This window comes from Sus scrofa, chromosome 1 (genome assembly GCF_000003025.6).
Source record: "Sus scrofa isolate TJ Tabasco breed Duroc chromosome 1, Sscrofa11.1, whole genome shotgun sequence".
Taxonomy (NCBI): Eukaryota; Metazoa; Chordata; class Mammalia; order Artiodactyla; family Suidae; genus Sus; species Sus scrofa.
Genome location: NC_010443.5, coordinates 116,403,502 through 116,426,235, shown reverse-complemented (window position 1 = coordinate 116,426,235; position 22,734 = coordinate 116,403,502). Strand labels below are relative to the sequence as shown.

The 22,734-nt window shown below is 41.5% G+C and overlaps 1 protein-coding gene across 4 annotated transcripts in view; it reads right to left on the bottom strand.

Annotated features, from left to right (window-relative positions):
- Positions 1 to 22,734, bottom strand: part of DNAAF4 (dynein axonemal assembly factor 4) — a 100,457-nt gene that overhangs the window by 5,438 nt on the left and 72,285 nt on the right. For 3 of the 4 annotated variants that reach the window (XM_021094959.1, XM_021094952.1, XM_021094972.1), the window contains exons 6-7: positions 22,527 to 22,636; positions 460 to 613 (exon numbers count right to left, since the gene is read on the bottom strand). In XM_021094959.1, the coding sequence (XP_020950618.1) occupies positions 460 to 613; positions 22,527 to 22,636 (264 nt within the window). Of the gene's footprint in view, positions 1 to 459; positions 614 to 16,498; positions 16,566 to 17,274; positions 17,315 to 22,526; positions 22,637 to 22,734 lie in introns of all 4 variants that reach the window. The other variant, XR_002344798.1, reaches the window with a different exon arrangement.

Genomic DNA, 22,734 nt, shown 5'->3' with positions numbered 1-22,734 from the left:
AGTTCCTTCGGCAACAAAAAAAATTCCTTTTTTTTTTTCAGTAAAAAGACGCAATAAGCAAGACGATTCTTAAAATTGTTTCATCTCAATTATTTAAATTTAACTGACAAAAGAGCACCATTTATTTATTTATATATTTATTTCTTTTTGTCTTTTTAGAGCCATGCCAGTGGCATATGGAAGTTCCCAGGCTAGGTGTCGAATTGGAGCAGTAGCCGCCAGCCTATGCCACAGCCACAGCAATGCCAGAGCTGAGCCATATCTGTGACCTACACCATGGCTCATGGCAACGTCAGATCCTTAACCCACTGAGCAAGGCCAGGGATCAAACCTGGTCCTCATGGATACTACTCAGATTCATCTCTGCTGAGCCACAATGGGAACTCCAAGAGCATCATTTAAACCAATAAATAGGAGCATAACAATTTTAAAGCACCATATATAAATAAATACACATACCTTAGAAGAATCTTCAATGGCTTTGTGTAGGTTTTTCAGTTTTAGGTGGCAAGCAGCCCGATTCAAATACAACAGTGGAATCTTATTATTTAGTCTTATGGCTAAGTTGTATGCATTAATAGCTGCCAAATAGTTTTCTGTTGCAAACAACTTGCTAAAGAGACAAAAAGAGAAGAGAAAAATATGACATTGAAACAGAAACAGAAAAATAATATCTACTGATATTTGGCAAAGGGGATGGATGACACCTCCTTTTCTATTCCTTATACATTGGGCATCACTGCAGCACTAACTCCACCCATCCTCTGTACATCAGCATGTAATCTGATGGCACTGAACTCATCTCCACCTCCAAGGGTAGCCAATCAGTACCTCAAGCCAGTAAGCATATTTCCATCCTACAATGACTGACACAATGATGGATTTATGATTCAAACTGGTCTATTCAGAATGAAGCCTGTAATGTTCTTACCAAAGCTGGAGAAAAAAAACTGGGAAAACTCCCCCTGCTGGATACAAATGAAGAAAGCACACAGGCTCAAACTGTTTTGTTTTTGTCTTTTTAGGGCCCCACCTGCATCACATGGAGGTTCCCAGGCTAGAGGTCAAATTGGAAATATAGCCGCCAGCCTATGCCAGAGCCATGGCAACGTCTGCAACCTACACCACAGCTCACAGCAATGCCAGATCCTTAACCCACTAAGCCAGGCCAGAGACTGAACCTGCGTCCTCATGGATACCAGTCAGTTCGTTTCCTCTAAGCGACGATGGGAACTTCTGTTAATGACTATTTTTAATACCATGGAGGAACTAGCACTAAAATAAAGCTGATACTATGGAATTTTGAAAATAATAAGAAATGCTCAACATCGCAGATTATAAGAGAAATGCAAATCAAAACTACCATGAGATACCACCTCACACCAGTCAGAATGGCCATCATTAATAAATCCACAAATAACAAGTGCTGGAGGGGCTGTGGAGAAAAGGGAACCCTCCTGCACTGCTGGTGGGAATGTAAACTGGTACAGCCACTATGGAGAACAGTTTGGAGATACCTTAGAAATCTATACATAGAACTTCCATATGACCCCGCAATCCCACTCTTGGGCATCTATCCGGACAAAACTCTACTTAAAAGAGACATATGCACCTGCATGTTCATTGCAGCACTATTCACAAGAGCCAGGACATGGAAACAACCCAAATGTCCATCAACAGAGGATTGGATTAGGAAGATGTGGTATATATACACAATGGAATACTATTCAGCCATAAAAAAGAACGACATAATGCCATTTGCAGCAACATGGATGGAACTAGAGAATCTCATCCTGAGTGAAATGAGCCAGAAAGACAAAGACAAATACCATATGATATCACTTATAACTGGAATCTAATATCCAGCACAAATGAACATCTCCTCAGAAAAGAAAATCATGGACTTGGAGAAAAGACTTGTGGCTGCCTGATGGGGGGAGGGAGGGAGTGGGAGGGATCAGGAGCTTGGGCTTATCAGACACAACTTAGAATAGATTTACAAGGAGATCCTGCTGAATAGCATTGAGAACTTTGTCTAGATACTCATGTTGCAACAGAACAAAGGGTGGGGAAAAAAATGCAATGTATACATGTAAGGATAACTTGATCCCCTTGCTGTACAGTGGGAAAATTTAAAAAAATTTAAAAAAATAATAAAAAATAAAAAAAATAAAAATAAAAGAAAATAATAAAAAGGCAGAAGGAAACTTGAGTCCTTGCTGATACAGTTAAGCTGCTGGATCAAGTTTTACCCGAAATGTAATACACCTTTAGCTTTTTAGTTACGTAAGCCAATTAATTCCTTTAAATATTAAGGCATTTGAAACAGGGTTTTTCCATTACTAGCAAACAAAAGCATCCTAACATACTCTTTCAGTTAAAATCTTCCAAAATTTCCTTCAAATAAAGAGATGGACATAATTAAAGGATTTATTTAAAATGTAAAGTTTCTTTTTTTATTTTTCAAGTACAATTCCTGATAATTTTAAAAATGCATAAATATAAGAAAAACAGAAAATACTTTGCCAAATATAAAAGTGCTATATAAAAAACTCTTTTTAGGAGTTCCCGTCATGGTGCAGTGGTTTAACGAATTCGACTAGGAACCATGAGGTTGTGGGTTTAATCCCTGTCCTTGTTCAGTGGGTTAAGGATCCGGTGTTGCCGTGAGCTGTGGTGTAGGTCGCAGATGCAGCTTGGATCCCACATTGCTGTGGCTGTGGCATAGGCAGGCGGCTACAGCTCCGATTGGACCCCTAGCCTGGGAACCTCCATATGCCACAGGAGTGGCCCAAGAAATGACAAAAAGACCAAAAAAAAAAAAAAAAAGCTCTTTTTATTCATTTCCAATCAACTACACTATATACTTTACAGTTCTATAATACTAAACATGATGACATTAGTAGACCCATAAAAGCAGCCAACACATCATGAATAAAAGGTAAAATGACACCACTATGACATCTAACCTAAGTCTGTCTGAAGTTCAAAATAACTTGCACAAACTAGAAAAGCTAATTCTGTCAGAACAGTTTAGGTTTCTGAAATGCTTCCTATCAGTTAGGATGTTTCTGACCACAAGTAACAGAATTTTAATTCAAACTGATTTAAACAAGGAAGGAAATAGAACACCTTGCATTAAAAAAGTTCAACAGGAAAAGCTCCCTGCCTAATATAATCAGAAGCTCAAGGATATTATCAAGGCCTCAGCTTCCTTCCATTTTTCCTTTTTTTTTTTTTTTTTTTGTCTTTTTGCCTTTTCTTGGGCCACTCCCACAGCATATGGAGGTTCCTAGGCTAGGGGTCCAATCGGAGCTGTAGCTGCCGGCCTACACCACAGCCACAGCAATGCAGGATCTAAGCCACGTCTGCGACCCACACCACAGCTCATGGCAACACCGGATCCTTAACCCACTGAGCAAGGCCAGAGATTGAACCCGCAACCTCATGGTTCCTAGTTGGATTTGTTAACCACTGCGCCATGATGGGAACTCCCCATTTTTCCATTCTACTGGACTCAGCAGCTACTTCATTCTGGGGCTGGTTTTCTTCACACATAGTTCAAGGTGCCACATTCAGGCACAACATGCATTAGGAGAAAATGGGAGAGTATCTTCTGGCACAGGCTCCCTAAGAGCAAGAAAACCTTGCCCAGAAATCTTCCAGTCCTCCTTTCCCACTTCAATACCAAAAATATATACGCTTTAAAAATATTTTGCCCTAAAAAATCTGCTCAGGTTCGTTTCTGCTGAGCCACAATGGGAACTCCCATTTTAACCATTTTTAAATGTACAGTTTACTGGCATTAAGTACATACTCATTTTTGTACAACCACCACTACCTATCTAGAACTTTTTCATCTTCCCAAACTGAAACTCTGTACCTATGGAACAATATATCCCCATTCCCTCCTATGTTTCACAACCACCGTCCTATTTTATGTTTCTAAGACTTTAACTACTCTAGGTACCTCATATAAGTGGAGTCATACAGTATTTGTCCTTTCGTAACTAGCTTATTTTACTTACCACCTCCTTTTCAAGGCTGGTTAGACTAATGTCATAAAGAACGTTGTTTTCCTCTGAGTATTTCATAGATTTAACTCTTATGTTTAGGTGATTGATTCATTTTGAGTTAATTTGGGGAGGGGCATGCCCACTGCACATGGAAGTTCCCTGGCCAGGGATCAAACCTGTGCCACGGCAGCAACCCAAGCTGCTGCAATGACAACGCCAGATAACCTGCTGTGCTACGAAAGAACTCCTTGAATTAATTTTTGTATATGCTGTTAGATGAGTGTTCAACTTCATCCTTTTGCATGAGAATATCCAGTTTTTCCAATACCATTTGGTGAAAAGTAACGTCCTTTCTCCACTGAAGAGCTTTTAGCACCTTTGCTAAAAATCATTTGACCATATCATTTTCATCTGTAAGGGTTATTTCTGGGTTATCTATTCCATTAAAAGGTCTATATCTATATAAATCTCATATTAATATATAATTTGGAGTTCCATTTTTCACCTTTCACATAAGCTGACAGGTTGTTTTTTGTTTCTATATTTCTTTGCTTTGGTTGTAGGGTGCAGTGGCTTGATGTGGGATCTCCGCTCCCAGATTAGGGATTGAATCCAAGCCACAGTGGTAAAAGCACCAAATCTAATAAACCACTAGACCACCAGGGAACCCCCAAGTTAAAGGCTTTATAATGCAAGAGTTCTTTATTTTTATTTTTGGCTACATCCATGGCATACAGAAGTTCTGGTCCAGAGATCAAACCTGCACCACAGCAGTGACCTGAGCCACTCTAGTGATAATGCCAGATCCTTAATCTGCTGAGCCACCAGGGAACTCCACAACAGTTTAATCAGAAAAATTCTCTCATGTTCTAAGGGAAGAAGAGCTTACAATGAGCAGTATTAAAAGAACCCCTGTGGGAGGCGTATTAGAAATAAATATGAAGTATTAAAATTTTTTTTTTTTTTTAGTTTTTTAGGGCCATACCCATGGCATGTAGAAGTTCCTAGGCTAGGGGTTAAATTGGAGCTACTGCTGCCAGCCTACACCACAGCCACAGCAACGTGGGATCAGAGACATGTCTGCACCTACAGCTCATGGCAACACCAGATACCCAACTCACTGAGAGAGGCCAGGGATTGAACCTACATCTTCATGGACACCAGTCCAGTTCGTTTCCCACTGTACCACAATGGAAACTCCCTGTATTAAAGGTTTTTAATGTTTACATGTATATTAAAATATAAATCCAAATGAACATTACATTCTTTAAAGTTCAATACCAGTACAAACATCCAATAAAGCATAATGTGCTTTATGGCTTTCAGAACAGTTCTGAACTCAGAAACAGCTGAATTTCAAAAGGAAAAGGAAAAAATTTAAACTTCTGTTCAAACGACAGTAGCCTTTGAATATCAAATTTAAACAGAAAAGCTAATAGCCAGTAAGTGTCCCCTCTGACGGCTCCAAATAAAGCAATGCCAGTGAAAAAATTATGCAAAAAATTCATGTAAATAACTCATGCAATACACAGTGAGTGCTCACTGTACTGACTGCATAGAAAGACCAATAGAGACATGGACAACTCAAACACTCCTGTCATTTTATTTTTATGATGACTGGTTGGAGGTTCCCAGGCTAGGGGTTGAATCGGAGCTGTACGGTCGGCCTATGCCAAAGCCACAGCAATGTGGGATCCAAGCCGCGTCTGTGACCTACACCACAGCTCATGGCAATGCTGAATCCTTAACCCACTGAGCAAGGCCAGGGATTGCACCCACAACCTCATGGTTCCTAGTTGGGTTCATTAACCACTGAGCCATGATGGGAACTCCAGAAAGAAACATTCTGATTAGCAATGGTCAGAGGGCCAAACATCAGCAAGAGTTGAGTATGGGAGAAGCTACAAGAGGCAGGAGTGATAAGAAAGAAAGAGGGAGTTCCTATTGTGGCTCAGTGGTTAACGAATCTGACTAGGAACGATGAGGTTGTGGGTTTTATCCCTGGCCTCGCTCAGTGGGTTGAGGATCCAGCATTGCCGTAAGCTGTGGTGTAGGTCAGGTCACAGACACGGCTTGGATCCCGAGTTGCTGTGGCATAGGCCAGCAGCTACAGCTCCAGTTAGACCCCTAGCCTGGGAATCTCCATATGCCACAGGTGCGGCCCTAGAAAAGGCAAAAAGACAAAAAAAAAAGTGAAGTAAAGAAGGGGGCAGAAAAGACTTATGAGAGGAGTTCCCATGGTGGCTGAGTGGTTAATGAACCCAACTAGTATCCATGAGGACATGGGTTCGATCCCTGGCCCTGTGTTAAGGATCCAGCGTTGCCTTGAACTGTGGTGTAGGTGGCAGACTCAGCTCAGATCTGGTTTTGCTGTGGCTGTAGCGTAGGCCAGAGGCTGCAGCTCCAATTAGACCCCTAGCCTGGGAATCTCCATATGCCACAGGTGCATCCCTAAAAACACAAAAGACAAAAGATAAAATTAAAAAAAAAAGACTTATGGGAAATCAAAAGTAGTGGGGATTAGAAACAGCAGTGAGGGCAGGGAGTAACACATTCTAACAGAAGACAGAGCAGCTCTGTTTTGTCAGCAATAGGAACTGTAACAGATACCTGCTCCTCAAAGGACTTTCAAGGTTCTTGTTTCTTTCAGTATCTTATGTGGATAGAAAACATTTTGGGTATCTCAAAGTTTCCGAAACTGAGTATTAGTGCACCTTAGTGAAGGAGCATCAACTAGTACAATTTAGCACTCAGGATGCAAAGAGGAAAAGGATACTGCCTACAAAATAAAATGACAAGTTAGGCCATGATAGGGACTGTACTGCAACAGAATATTATACGCTGTAAAATGCAATCGATCAATGAACAGAATTATAATTATGTCAAAGAAGTTATCTTAGAATATGGATTCTAAACTTTTTTTTTTTTGGCCATACTCAGAGCATATGGAAGTTCCCAGGTCAGGGACTGAATCTGAGATGCAACTGTGACCTACACCATAGCTGCAGCGGTGCCAAATCCATAATCCACTGTGCACAGCAGGAACTCCTGGATTCTAAACTTCTCTAGGTCAGGCAAAAGGTAGCAACATAAGAACATTGTCTTACCTCAATAAACAAAGCTGTAAAAAAAAATGCAGAAGAACAAGGCATATTTGGCAGATCTGTTCTAAAAATAGGCAGGTACCAGAGGATATTGAGAGACAATTCTCCATGGATCTTTCATGTTCCTGCATGTCTAATGTCAGAGGCTCTCACAGCTTTTGTTTGGGACTATCCTTTCAAAGATGTTTGTATAATGCATAGCCTTAGAAGACAGACACAGTGTCTCTCTCTAGGGCAAAGAGCACATTTGTTTGCTGCTCAGTATGATAAATATATTACCACCTTGTGAGGAAATGGTTGGACAGATTTGCCTATGGTCCTACTACAAAAAGTTGTGTTCCATAAGCTTGGCCTTCTCAGCTATGCTACAAACCTAGTGTATGTGCAGCGTCCACCTGGGCCCACTTCTGCATTGGCCCTGTGGGACTTGAAGGGCAAAGGAAGCCAGCATGAAGATCATGCTGTTTGATATGCCTTAAATAATAAAGTCCCTTTTCTCTAACTCATGAGTCTCCCAACTTTGCCAGCATCTGTGAAAATTTATAGCCTGACTCTTCATAGTTCTTGCCAAGGTGTGGATCCAAACCTAAGTATTAGAAAGAAATTCAATTTGGCAAGGAGAATTGTATGCTGTGTTGGGAGAAGATGGTAAGAGGTGGTCAACAGTCAGCATCAAAAAGTCCAACATGAAGTAAAACGACATCCAGACAGGCAGATAGAATCCAGCTACAGAAAACTCACAAACGGCAAGCAAATAGAAATTCAGACTGGAACAAGTTGGCACTAGGGTAGTCATTCAGCAAACAGCAAGCTCCTACATACAAAGCTAGTGTTCAGAAGTAGAATTAACATGGGTAATAAGGGAAAATGTAAAAGCAAAGCATAGCCTCAATCTTAAAAGGACTACAAAATCAGTACTTAGGCCAAGAGGAAAAAAAGAAAATTCAGACACTAGAACTAGGGTAGGTGATTTTATGTAACAATAGTAACATGTGCTGGGTGTCAGGGTGTAGAACTATATATCATTCATTTCCTCCTATCTAACATTAGAATTTCCTGTATATGGAGAGTGAGGTATGCAGATGGGAATCAAGTGGTCCTAGTGTGGGAAAATAAGCAACTTTCATTCTGGGATTAAGACAGGATCCAAAAACACTTAAGCTGGAGTTTCCAAGTTGGTTCAGTGGTAACAAATCCAACTAGTATACATGAGGATGTGGGTTCAATCCCTGGCCTCTCTCAGTGGGTTAAGGAGCCAGTGTTGCCATGAGCTGTGGTATAGGTTGCAGACGTAGCTCCAATCCCGAGTTGCTGTGGCTGTGGTGTAGGCAGGCAGCTGCAACTCCAATTCGACCCCTAGCCTGAGAGATTTCATATGCCTCAGGTGCAGCCCTAAAAAGACAAAACAAAAACACTTAGGCTAAAAATCAAGCACAGAGTAACATCAGTGGGACAGAACAAATCATCTACCTTACATGATTACAAGTGTCTGGATGGATAGCTATTACAAATATTTACAGATTCTGAGTCACGTAAGGCTGTTAACATCCTACCATGTGAATATCTAAATTCGAGCACCTAGACTCTGTTTTATGTGACATGGTCTCAGTAAAAAGCTATCTGCTACAATGTTAATTGTAAAAGGTAAAATGCTTTCCTGAATAAATAAAATTACCTAAGCTTACATATTTTCCTGAAAGGTACATCTAGCATTTAAAATTAAGACTTCACAGTAGAAGGCTAGGTAAAGAAAAATGAAAACATTCGGTGGCTTTTTTAAGGGTATCTTTTGAATAGACATGACCCTGTAAACAGTTTTCTCAAGCTATTGCCCTTTTGGAAGGCTTGTCCACTTCTACCCTCTATTAAACAAATGTCCTGTGGGTTAAAGGATAGCTGGACTGTTTTTTCCTGGGTAAATATAGAAGGCTATCATGAAACAAAGCCTCTGAAGATGAAAGTATTTCATTCTTTGGCTTAAATTCAACCCTGAATGGGTTCTATTATGTCTGTTTCTATCTTTTATATTGCATTGCATTGCTAGAAAGGATACATTTCTAATAATTCAAAATTTTCCTTTTATCTGTTTGGGCCTGTCACTATGATTAACTGTACTTTGCTTCTCTAAGTGTCATTGGAACTGAGGAGAACCTTGCAGGCCACCATCCCCCAGGTACAAAGGCCCCTCCAAGTCTCCTGCCTCCTGTTTATAGAGAAGCTGATGTCTCCAAGACCTCCCTGAGTCACAAAAGAGCACCTCAAGCAGTTAAGGATTAGGACAATAGAGTCACAGACTCAGTGTCTGCTGCACATTCCCCAGTTGTTTTAAAGATACCATAACTGCCATCAGAGGGGAAAAGCTCACTACATGATGATCAGACTGTAGCCATGACATCAACTGCTCCATCTTGAGCAATACTGAATCTATGACTAGAGAGAACAGACCTTAAGAAAATGGGACTGACACTATTGCTCGTAATATTCTATATCTTTGGGGGCATCAAAATAACTGTAGCTTGTTTTAACTGTATGTGTAAACAGGCAAGTACAACTGTCAGCAAAGAGATGCTACAGGACTATGTCAATGTCTTCCACTTTAAGAATACAGGGTCCTATGTCAGCATGAAGAGGTTACAGAGGACAAACCTTCATCCATGATCCCATAGAAATGGAAGGATGTCCTGACAAGCAGGGATTTGTAAGCAGCTTTTGGCAGGAAAAAGCTCTTTGCAGGAAAGAGCTCTCTGCAGGAGACACCCTTTTGTCTTAACCAGGCACCCCTATTTCTGGCCCATGCATACCTTTCAAATCTTTTAATCATATAATACTTTGCCTAACATGTTGGTTCTTTCCGTAGATCAAAGAAGTAGAAATGAAGAATAAGCAATTAACAAATGACCAGATCTCTTCCCTAGGTTCCTCTCCAGTAATCTCATGAGCAAACTGTGTGAAGAAGATAGCATTAAAAAAAAATATATCATCAAGAGTGGATGAGTCTTTTTTTTTTTTTTTTTGTCTTTTTGCTATTTCCTTGGGCTGCTCCCACGGCATATGGAGGTTCCCAGGCTAGGGGTCTAATCGGAGCTGTAGCCACTAGTCTACGCCAGAGCCACAGCAACGTGGGATCCGAGCCGCGTCTGCGACCTACACCACAGCTCACGGCAACGCCGGATCGTTAACCCACTGAGCAAGGGCAGGGACCGAACCCGCAACCTCATGGTTCCTAGTCGGATTTGTTAACCACTGCGCCACGACGGGAACTCCCAAGAGTGGATGAGTCTTACAAAGAAAAAATATATATATATTGTTAGGGGTTCCTGTCGTCGCACAGCAGAAACGAATCTGACTAGTAACCATGATGTTGCAGGTTCTATCGCTGGCCTCACTCAGTGGGTTAAGGATCCAGTGTTGCCCTGAGCTGTGGTATAGGTCGAAGATGTGGCTCGGTTCCTGAGTTGCTGTGGCTGTGGTATAGGCCGGCAGCTGTAGCTCCAACTTGATCCTTAGCCTGGGAACCTCCTTATGCCAAGGGTGTGGCCCTAAACAGTCAAAAAAAAAAAAAAAAAAAAAAGTGGACAAATCCACACACAGTGGGGGATGGTGATGACTCTGAACCCGTATCTCAGTGATTAAGTGAGATGACTTCCTGTTTCCCTTTAAAAGGTTTCATGGCTGAGCAGAATCTTTGGAGGTGGTTTTGGGGGATGCTTGAGTCCACCATTTCCCCAGATGGCTGGCATTCTGATTAAAGGCAGCTTTTAATTCTACCAACATTTGTGAGTATTGATTTTATAAGTTGCAAGCAGTGAGAAGTGATTTGATAACATCACTAGTTTTCTTCCACCTCTCCTCATTTTTAACTCTCTTCCTCTCCTCTTTCTGCTTCTCTTTCTTTTTCTACCCAATTGGAGGCAATAAGGTAAAATGGTACAGAAACAACAGCAATTAAAATGATTACACTCTACCAGTCACACGTGTCTGCAACAAAGTACACTTTTGCAGCAGGCTGATGCCAACTCATTGCTTTTGCCAGCAGCTACACACACACACACACACACACACACACACACACACACGTGCATGCACACATGCACACATATACCAGTTTTTTGTTTTGTTTTTGTTTTTTTGTCTTTTTGCCATTTCTTGGGCCGCTTCTGCAGCATATGGAGGTTCCCAGGCTAGGGGTCGAATCAGAGCTGTAGCTGCCAACCTACACCACAGCCATAGCAACACAGGATCCAAGCCAAGTCTGCGACCTACACCACAGTTCATGGCAACGCCAGATCCTTAACCCACTGAACAAGGCCAGGGATTGAACCCACAACCTCACGGTTCCTAGTCAGATTCATTAACCATTGAGCCACAACGGGAACTCCAGTCTTTTGCTATTTTTGACACTCAAAATTCCAACCCTAGCTCAACGATCTTATCTGCCCTTTCCACTCAAATTAAAATCATGTCCTTAGTATATCAGAAATAAGACCAGACCAAACAGTGCCTAGGATGTTTAGCCAGCCCCAGCACCATTACATCTTGTGCCTAAGGACTTTCGAACCATGGGGGCAGTACTATCCTACCACCCTCTCTGATGAGCCCCCTACTCTCCACATGAGGGGAGGGGCTAGGACCATAGGAATTGGCATTCTCTAAACTAACTTATACTAGTTCTAAGCTGTAATTCTCCCTTTATGTAAAAATCACCCTTTCATTTGACTCATGACATATTTACCCTATAGCCTTTAAGTCATTGTAATCTAACTGGCTTTTTTTCTCCTTCTTTTCAGTTTCACCTGTAGCATATGGAAGTTCCCAGGTGAGGGGTCGAATCTGAGCTGCAGCTGCCAACCTATACCACAGCCATGGCAATGCCATATTCTTAACCCACTGAGTGAGGCCAGGAATGCAACCTGTATCGTCAGAGAAACTATGTCAGGTTCTTAACCCAGCAAGCCACAAGGGAAACTCCCTAACTGGTTTTTTATATATAAATTTTATTGGAGTATAGTTGACTCACAAATTTGTGTTAGTTTTAGGTATACAGCATAGTAAATCAGCTATACATGTACATATATTCATTCCTTTTCATATCCTTTTCCCATTTAGGTTATCACACAGTATTGAGTAGATTACCCTGTGCTATACAGTAGGTCCCTGTTAACCGTCTATTATATACAGTAGTATGTATATGTCAACCTCAACCCCCTAATTTATCCCTCACCCCACATTTCCCCTTTGGTAGCCATAAATTTGGTTTGAAAATCTTTGAGTCTGTTTCTGTTTTCTAAGTTCCTTTGTATCATTTTTATTAGATTCCACGTATTAGTGATCTCATATAATATTTGTCTTTCTCTTTCTGACTTACTCACTTAGTATGATAATTTCCATCCATGCTGCTGCAAATGGCATTATTTCATTCTCTTATGACTGAGTAATATTTCATAGTATATATGTACCACATCTTCTTTATCCAAACCTCACTTCACACCAGTCAGAATAGCCATCATCAAAACATCCAAAAACAATAAATGCTGGAAAGGATATGCAGAAAAGGGAAACCCTACTACACTGCTGGTGGGAATGTAGATTGGTGCAACCACTATGGAGAACAGTTATGGAGGCTCCTTAAAAAACTAAATATAGGAGTTCCCATTGTGGCTCAGTGGGTTAAGAACCTTACATAGGGGATGTGGATTCAACCCCTGGCCTTACTCTGTGGGTTAAGGATCTGGCATTGCCCTAAGCTGTGGTGTAGGCTTGCAGCTGCTACTCTGGTTTGACCCCTTGCACGAGAACTTCCATACGTCCCAGATGCAGCAATAAAAAAGAAAAAAAATACTAAATATAGAGCTACTATATGATCCATCAATCCCACTCCTGGGCGTATATCTAGAGAAAACCAAAATTCCAAAAGATATTTGTACCCCAATGTTCACCGCAGCACTATTTACAATAATCAAGACATGTTCATCTAGTTAGCTTTTAAAAATCATTCTTGTCATTCATTAAGGGCTTTGAAACCTGGCTCCCAGTATCTGCCTCTATCCCAACTTATGCCATAATTCCAGAAGATTCTAAGATTTATACCCATTCATCAATTTAGCCTTGAAATAACTGAGACTCCTTAACTCAAATTACCTTCCCTTCAACTCCGCTTTTGCTACCCATTCCCAGGGCCACATCTTGGACATTGCTGTCACCTGAACTGCACTACTTCAGCAATAACAAACTCTGGAATCCCAACCACTGACTAGAAATTTCTATTCTGCCAACTTTTCTTTTATACTCAATCTTCAACCTTATAGGGGCCTCTAATTTCCTACTTGCTCCATTTTCTCTTAACCCACTGGGCCCCTCATGGCATCTTGTCCTTTCTAACCTAGCCTAGATTTCATGGCTAAATATCTGAGCTATTGTTCCGTAAGTAATCTGGTTCTTGCACTACTAGTCTTTTGCTATACTTGTCAATCAAAATCTTGGTAGGTTTAATCTTAAATCCAAAAGACTAAACACTACAAAAGATAAATCAGGAGTTCCTGTCGTGGTGCAGTGGTTAACGAATCCGACTAGGAACCATGAGGTTGTGGGTTCGGTCCCTGCCCTTGCTCAGTGGGTTAAGGATCCAGAATTGCCGTGAACTGGGGTGTAGGCTGCAGATGCAGCTCGGATCCCGCGTTGCTGTGGCTCTGGTGTAGGCTGGCAGCTACAGCTCTGATTCGACCCCTAGCCTGAGAACTTCCATATGCCGCGGGAGCGGCCCAAGAAATGGCAAAAAGACAAAAAAAAAAAAAAAAAAGAAGAAGAAAGAAGATAAATCACACAGCTGAACTGCCTAGCAGCTAAAGAATTCACACTCTCTAATCTACAGAGCTCTCAACAGTACTCAGCAAGCAATTTTTGTTAGAAACTTATCCGGTTTCACACATGTCTTGTCTTTCTTTCTTTCCATCTCAGAAAATAAAGCACCTCTGTCTATTCCAACTTAATTTTCCAATGTTTTCTAGATCAAAGTAACCAATCCAACAGGACAGCACATTCAGCTATGCACACTTCAGCACTTTCAGGCTGTAGGAGCAATTCACAGCTGCACTACTTGGGCTGCCTTCACTAAGGCCAATCATTGAAACAAAAGGACAGGAAGAAGATTTTATTCATCTATGAGAGGTATGCAGCAGTATTTGAAACACAAGCTTCATGATCATATTGACCTGGGATTGAATCTTGGTTCTACTTACTAACCACCACCTTAGCCAAGTTTCTTAACCTTTCTAGCTCTATTTCTACATTTAATAATAATACCAAATTAGGTAAATTGTTAAAGGAATTAACAGTTATTTTAGCTTCTCAATACACTTTTTGTGTGTGTGTGTGTCTTTTTATAGCTGCACCTGCAGCATATGGACGTTCCCAGGCAAGATGTCAAATAGGAGCTGCAGCTGCCGGCCTATACCACAGGCACAGAAACTTGGGATCTGAGCCACATCTGTGACCTACATCAAAGTTTGCAGAAATGTCAGATTCTTTTTTTTTTTGTTGTTGTTGTTGTTGTTGTTGTTGCTATTTCTTGGGCCGCTCCCGCGGCATATGGAGGTTCCCAGGCTAGGGGTTGAATCGGAGCTTAGCCACCGGCCTACGCCAGAGCCACAGCAACGCGGGATCCGAGCCGCGTCTGCGACCTACACCACAGCTCACGGCAACACTGGATCGTTAACCCACTGAGCAAGGGCAGGAACCGAACCTCATGGTTCCTAGTCGGATTCGTTAACCACTGCGCCACGACGGGAACTCCGAAATGTCAGATTCTTAACCCACTGAGTGGGGGTCAGGAATCCTCATGGATCCCATCCAAGTCCTCATCGATTCTTGTAGGGTTCGTAACCTGCTGAGCCACAGTGGGAATTCCCCACAACTTTTTTTTTTTAATGCAACTTTTAACAAGAGGAAAAACAAAAATAAAATCAAGATAATCCACTAACCCTAGGTCTTGACCCAACTTTTTCCACTCTTACTGAGGCCATTTCAATCACCTCTCTGTCTCATCTGTACATCTATTCACACATTTTCTATTCTTAAAGAAGAATGAAACAAAAGAAAAGGTCTTTCCTTTAGGTTTCTATTTCCCCTGGCTTCTAGGAGTATTTCTGTGTACTCTTTTCTTTTACCAGACCTTCAAATGTTGGTAAGTTACAGGGTTTTATCCTCAGGCCACGATTCCCCTGGCCTACATGCTCTTTTTGCACATCTTACCTACTCTTATAAATCAACTGCTACATAAATGCTGATAATCTCCAAATCTATATCTATAGTGCTGGCTCTCCCCTGAATTTCATACTTGCTGGACATTGTCAGCCAGACTGACCAAGGCACATCTCCAACTCAACATATTTAAAGCTGAACTTATGTGCAGTTCCCTCCTAACTGGCCCTTCTAAGTGTTCTCTGATTCAGCTGGGGCATCATACAATCAGTAATTCAAACTAGAAACTCAGGAGTTCCCTGGTCTCAGCAGGTTAAGGATCTGGCACTGTCACTGCTGCGGCTCTGGTTACTGCTGTGGCGCATATTGCATTCCTGACCCAGGAACTTCTGCATGCTGCAGGTGAAGCCAAAACAAACAAACAAGCAAACTAGAAGCTCAGAAGTCACTCAACTGTTCCTCTCTCATTCCCCAACAATCACTCAAGGAGTTCTCCCTATTTGCCTCCTGAATATTTCTCAAACTGCCCTCATCTCCACCCCTACAATAATGTCAGAGTGCAAGACCTCTGCCTTGGTTTCTGCAACCCATTTTCCCCACCTTACAGAATAAAATATAAGAATCAAGCTCACAAGGCTCCTGCCTATTTTTTTATGTTCATTTGGTATTACTTCCAACCTCAAATTTTATGTTTTAGCATAAAATTAACTACTCATAGGTCCTGACCTATATAACACACTATTCTTATCTCTGAGCTTTTGCTTAGACTGTCTCCTCTGTCTAAAACGAATACCTTTTTCTCCCTTCCTCCAGAAACTCCCACTTATCATTAAGGATGCTCAGGGGCTACGTTTTCTAAACTCTTTCTGAGATTCCCTCCATCCTTTAAGGTTAGGTGCCCTCTTCTGTATTCTCATCTTCTGTAATTTCATTTTTCCATGTTCTATGTACTGACCTGCCAGACAGTGTTATGAATATTTGTATATCTCTCTCCTCTACTGATCTCTGTAGCTCAGAGTCTAGCCTTTAGTCTGGCAAATAGCAAGCAATCAGTAGATGTTTATTTCATGGTTTGATAAATGGAGAGAAAGAGAAGGAGGAAGAAAGGAAGAGAAGAGGAAGGGAGAAAAGAAGAGGAAGGATCATGTAGGATTTTACTATTGGAAGTTAAAAGGAACAAACCTGTCAGCCCCAGGTTTCTGAACTTCAGAAAAATTGCCAACTCCAGCTCAACTTCACAGATCAATTTCTGGAATTTTATCAGGCAAAAAGACCAACAAAGAACAGAAAGAAGATGAGAAAAGAAAAATACAGACTTGGTTGTCAGAGAGATAATTTCCCTCTCCATAGATGTCCACATCCTAATCTCCCAAACCTGTGAATATATTAAGTAAAGTGATTAGTTAGAAAGGCCTTTGCAGAGTTCCCTTTGTGGCTCAGTGGTAATGAACCTGACTGGTATCCATGAGGATGCAGGTTCCATCCTTGGCCCGGCTCAGTAGATTAAGGATCCAGTGGGTTAAGGTTGTGGAGAGCTGTGGTGTTAGACACAGGTCGGATCTAGCATTGCTGTAGCTGTGGCTGTGGCGTAGGCCAAAAGATGTAGCTGCTATTTGACCCCTACCCTGGGAACTTCCATATGCTGTGGGTACAGCACCCCAACACCCACCCTGAAAAAAAAGAAAGGCCCTTCTGTGTGTGATTAAATTAATGATCTTGAGATAGGAGATTATCCTGGATTATACAAGTGAGACTAATGTAATTATGAGGGTGCTTATAAAAGAAAGAGGGAGCAGGAGAGCCAGAGTCAGAAAAGGAGATGTGACATGGAAGCAGAGCCCAGACTGAAGAAACTGCTGTTCAGAGGCATAAGCCAAGGAATGTAGGCAGCCTCAAATCTGGAAAATTTAGGGAAATAGATTCTCCCCTAGAGCCTCCAGAAGGATCATAACTCATACCTTGATTTTATCCCGGTCAAACCCAATTTGGACTTCAGAGCTATAAGATAGTACATTTGTATTATTTTAAGGCAATAAGTTTGTAAAAGGCAACAATAGAAAAATAATACAAAAGTGTAATAGTGTACACAAAGTGTAAATAATGAGATATCATATTTACATTGCCTCAAAATATGAACTCACACTGCCATAGAATTACAGAATTCATTGTTTTTGATAACTGCATAATATTCACACACAAAGCCACATATAAATAATTAAGAAGACTGGATATAAAATGATAATTTATAAGATAATTTGGTAGAGTTCCCATTTTGTGGCTCAGTGGTACAAACCCAACTAGTATCCATGAGGACTCGGGTTCAATCCCTGGCCCCGCTTAGTGGGTTGAGAATCCAGCATTGCCTTGAGCTGCAGTACAGGTCCCCAACATGGCCAGATCCCAAGTTGCTATGGTTGTGGTGTAGGCTGGCAGCTACAGCTCCAATTCGATCCCTAGCCTAGGAACTTCCATATGCCTCGGGTGCAGCCCTAAAAAGACAAAAAAAGAACACAATTTGGTAATCTTTTTTTTTTCCCATTTAAAAAAATTTTATTGAATTATAGTTGATTTACAAGTTGTGATAACTTCTGCTATACAACAAAGTTACACATATACACATATCCATTCTTTCCCATATAGATTACCACAGAATATTGATTGGTTAGAGTTCCCTGTGCTGTACAGCAGGTCCCCATTGGCCAGTCATTCAATAAACCATAGTGTGCATGTGCCAATATCAAATCCCAGTTCACCCCTCCCCTCACCCCACCTGTCTCCTTTGGTAACCATGTTTGTTTACAAAGTCTATGAGTCTGTTTCTGCTCTGCAATAAATTCATTTGCATCTTTTTTTAAGATTCCACATATAAGTGATATCATATGATGTTTGTTTTTCACTGCCTAACTTCACTTAGTATAATTTCTATGTTCCATCCATGTTGCTGCAAATGTTATTATTTTATTCCTTTTTATGGCTGAGTAGTATTCCATTGTGTGTGTGTGTGTGTGTGTGTGTCACTCAAGGAGTGTGCATGTGTGTGTGTGTGTATATATCCTCCTCCTATGTATGTGTATATATATATATGTCTACACACATACACCCATCTTCTTTTTTTTTTTTTTTTTTTTTTTCGTCTTTTCAGGGCCGCACCAGCAGCATATGGAGGTTCCCAGGATAGGGGTCTAATTGGAGCTGTAGCCACCAGCCTATGGCCACAGCCACAGCAACTTGGGGCCCAAGCCATGTATTCAGCCTACACCATAGCTCATGGCAATGCTGGATCCTTAACCCATTGAGCAAGGCCAGGGATTGAACCCATAACCTCATGGTTCCTAGTCAGATTCGTTTCTGCTGTGCCATGACAGGAACTCCAACACCACATTTTCTTTATACAACATATTGATATATGGGTCTTGTTTTTGTATCCATTTAGCCAGTTGATATCTTTTGGTTGGAGCATTTGGTCCATTTACATTTAAGGTAATTATTGATATGTATGTTCTTATTGCCCTTTTGTTAAATTGTTTTGGATTTGTTTTTGTTGATTTTCTCTGGCCCTTTATCTCTTTATTTTACTTATTTATTTATTTATTGTCTTTTTGCCATTTCTTTGGGCCGCTCCCGAGGCATATGGAGGTTCCCAGGCTAGGGGTCAAATCAGAGCTGTAGCCACCGGCCTACACCAGAGCCACAGCAACTCGGGATCCGAGCTGCGTCTGCAACCTACACCACAGCTCACGGCAACACCAAATCGTTAACCCACTGAGCAAGGGCAGGGACCAGAACCCGCAACCTCATGGTTCCTAGTCGGATTCGTTAACCACTGCGCCACGACAGAAGCTCCTGGCCCTTTATCTCTTGTCCTTTTTTCTTTCCTTTTCTTCTCTTCTCTTGTGGCTTGATGACTATCTTTAGTGGTTGTGTTTGAATTGCACCTATTGTAGATTTTTGGTTTGTGTAACCATGAGGTTTTGCTATAGGAGTCTATATATACACACAAGATTGCTTTAAGTTGCTGGTCTCTTAATTGCAAATGCATTTCCAGGATCCTGCATTTGTACCCTCCTCTACTCACAATTGCTGGTTTTGGTGGCATATTTGCATGTGGATGATTTCCTACCTTTACTAATATTTGCCTTTACTGGTGAGCTGCCTCATTTCTACTTTTCTTCTTTCTAGTTGTGGCCTTTTCTTTCTGCCTAGAGAAGTTCCTTTAGTATTTGTTGTAAAGCTGGGTTGGTGGCACTGAATTCTCTTAGCTTTTGCTTGTCTATAAAGGTTTTGATTTCTCCTTCAAATCTGAATGAAAGCCTTGCTGGGTAGAGTATCCTTGGTTGCAGGTTTTTTCCTTTCATCACTTTAAGTATATTATGCCACTCCCTCTGGCTTGCAGAGTTTCTGCTGAAAAATTAGCTGATAACCTTATTGGGGTTACCTTGTATGTTATTTGCTGCTTTTCCCTAGCAGCTTTCAATATTTGCTCTTTGACTATAATGTTCGATTTTTTCTTCTTTGCCTTCTGTCCTTTTTAGGGCTGCACCTGTGGCATATGGAGGTTCCCAGGCTAGGGGCCACAGCAATGCGAGGTCTGAGCAGTGTCTGCGATCCACACCACAGCTCACAGCAACACCGGATCCTTAACCCACTGAGCAAGGCCAGGGATCGAACCTACAACCTCATGGTTCCTAGTTGGATTCATTTCTGCTGCACCATGACGGGAACTCCCTAATGTTGGTCAATTTGATTAATATGTGTCTTGGAGTGTACCTCCTTGGGTTTATTCCTAACGGTATTGTGCTTCCCGGATTTGAGTGATTCCTTTCCCATGTTAGGGAAGTTTTTGGCTATTATCTCTTCAAATATTTTCTCTCGCCCTTTATCTCTCTCTTCTCCTTCTGCCCCTATAATGCGAATGTTGGTACATTTAAAGTTGTCTCAGAGTTCTTTTAGATTGTCCTCAATTCTTTTCATTCTTTTTTCTTTATTCCATTCCACATCAGTGATTTCCACCAATCTGTCTTCCACCTCGTTTTTTTGTTCTTCTGCCTCCTGTATTATGCTATTGTTTCCTTCTAGTGAATTTTTTATTTCAGCTATTGTGTTGATCATCTCTGCTTGTTGAATCTTTAAACCTTCTAGTCCTTTGTTAAACGTTTCTTCTAATTCATCGATCTTTGCCTCTTTTTTTTTTTTTTTTCCGAAATTTTAGATCATCCTTACTAGCATTACTCTAAAGTCTTTTTCAGACAGGTTACCTATCTCCACTGTATGCAGCTGTTCTTCTGGGGTTTTGTCTTGTTCCGTCATCTGACTCATGTTTGACTTTTCATTTTGTAGAGCTTTTTGTGTGGTCTCCTTTCTGCAGGCTAGAGGATTGTAGCCTCTCTTTCTTTTGGTGTCTGCCTCTTTGTGGGTGAAATTGAGATACAGGGGCTTGTTATAGGCTTCTTATCCTTCTGGTGGGTGGGGCTTTGTCTCTGGGTGTGATGAGAGGCAGCCTATTTGCTGACGTGTGGAGCTGTGTTCCCACTTTGTTTGTCATCTGGCCTGGGGCTTCTCAGCCCTGATAGGTGGGACCAAATTTTTCCAAAATGACAGCCTCAGGGGAGGTCACACTGATGATTATTCCGGGGACCTCCACCTCCAATGTCCTGCCCCCACAGTGAGCTCTCCCAGGAGACCCTCCAAGACCTCCTGATGGGCTTGTTCTAGATTTTTTTTTTTGTCTTTTCTGTCCTTTTAGGGCTGCACCCATGGCATATGGAGGTTCCCAGGCTAGGGATTGAATCAGAGATGTAGCCTCCAGCCTACACCAGAGCCATAGCAACACGGGATCTGAGCCGCATCTGTGACCTACACCACAGCTCACAGCAATGCTGGATCCTTAACCCACTAAGCGAGGCCAAGGATCAAACCCGAAACCTCATGGTTCCTAGTCGGATTCATTTCTGCTGCGCCACGAAGGGAACTCCAGTTCTAGATTCTTATAGAATCCCTGCTTTGCCCTCTGATCCAGTGCATATGAAACCCTGCGTGCCCTCTTAGAGTGAAGTCTCTGTCTCCCCAAATCCTGTGGAGCTCCTGCACTTAAGCCTCACTGGCCTTCAATGCCAAATGCTCCAGGGGCTCCTCCTCCCAATGCCAGACCCCCAGGCATGGAACCTGACGTGGAGCTCCAAACGCTCACTTCTGCAGGAGAGCCTCTACAATATAGTTATTTTCCAGTCTGTGGGTCACCCACCAGGCAGTTATGGGATTGCTTATATCATGAAAGCACCCCTCCTACCATCATGATGTGACTACTTCTTTGTCTTTGGGTATGAGATAGCTTTTCTGATAGCTTCCAGTCTATTTTGTTGATGGTTGTTCAACGGTTAGTTGCAGTTTTGGTGTTTTTGTAAGAGGAGGTGATCTTGAGTCCTTCTACTCAAGAATCTTGTCTCTGTTTGTTGTCCTCTGTGCTGAGTCTAATCTCACTGGCTCATGGGCACCTGGTGGAGAAGTCATGCACCCAGTCCTTCAGACTGAGTTCCTAGACCTGGAAAGCTAATAATCTTTTAAAGATGGATATGACTAGTCAAAGTAGCTCTAGTTTTAAAGACCCATGATTTTAAGGGGAGTATTAGGAAGGACTTATGTTAAGTGATTTAAAAAGGGATTTTAATAAGTAATCCTAAAAACATGATATTTTTCATTTCCGTGACATTTAAATACGAAAGCAAACGAGAACCTTATTTCTTATAAGATCTGATTCTTTTAAAATACAGAGGCCCTTGGAGTTGCTGTCGTGGTGCAGTGGTTAACAAATCCGAGTAGGAACCATGAGGTTGCAAGTTCGATCCCTGGCCTTGCTCAGTGGTTTAAGGATCCGGTGTTGTCGTGAGCTGTGGTGTAGGTCTCAGACATGGCTTGGATCCCGTGTTGCTGTGGCTCTGGCATAGGCTGGTGGCTACAGCTCCGATTAGACCCCTAGCCTGGGAACCTCCATATGCCGTGGGAAGCGGCCCTAGAAAAGGCAAAAAGACAAAAAAATAAAAATTAAAATAAAATAAAATACAAAGGCCCTGCTTACCTACTTGACTTATTTGCATTATTTCTCCCCAACGGTCACATACAAATACATATGTCCAAGATATCTAGAAAATGTGTTAAGTATTAATATCTACAGAAACTTATTATAAATCCCTTGGCCAGAGTTCAAATAACTCACTTTCCTTTGTCCTTCAACCATTCTGGGTTCTTTTCCTCTTCTTTTAAATCACTAAACTCAGGAATTTCAGTATTCATTGCCCTTCGTGCCTCTGCTTGTTTGTGTAGCCACTGAAATGAGAATAAAGTCTAATGAAGGACACAAAGGACTTATTTCTTATTTTTTTTAACAGTTACTTTTAGATATTCCATATTCCAACAAAAGATGG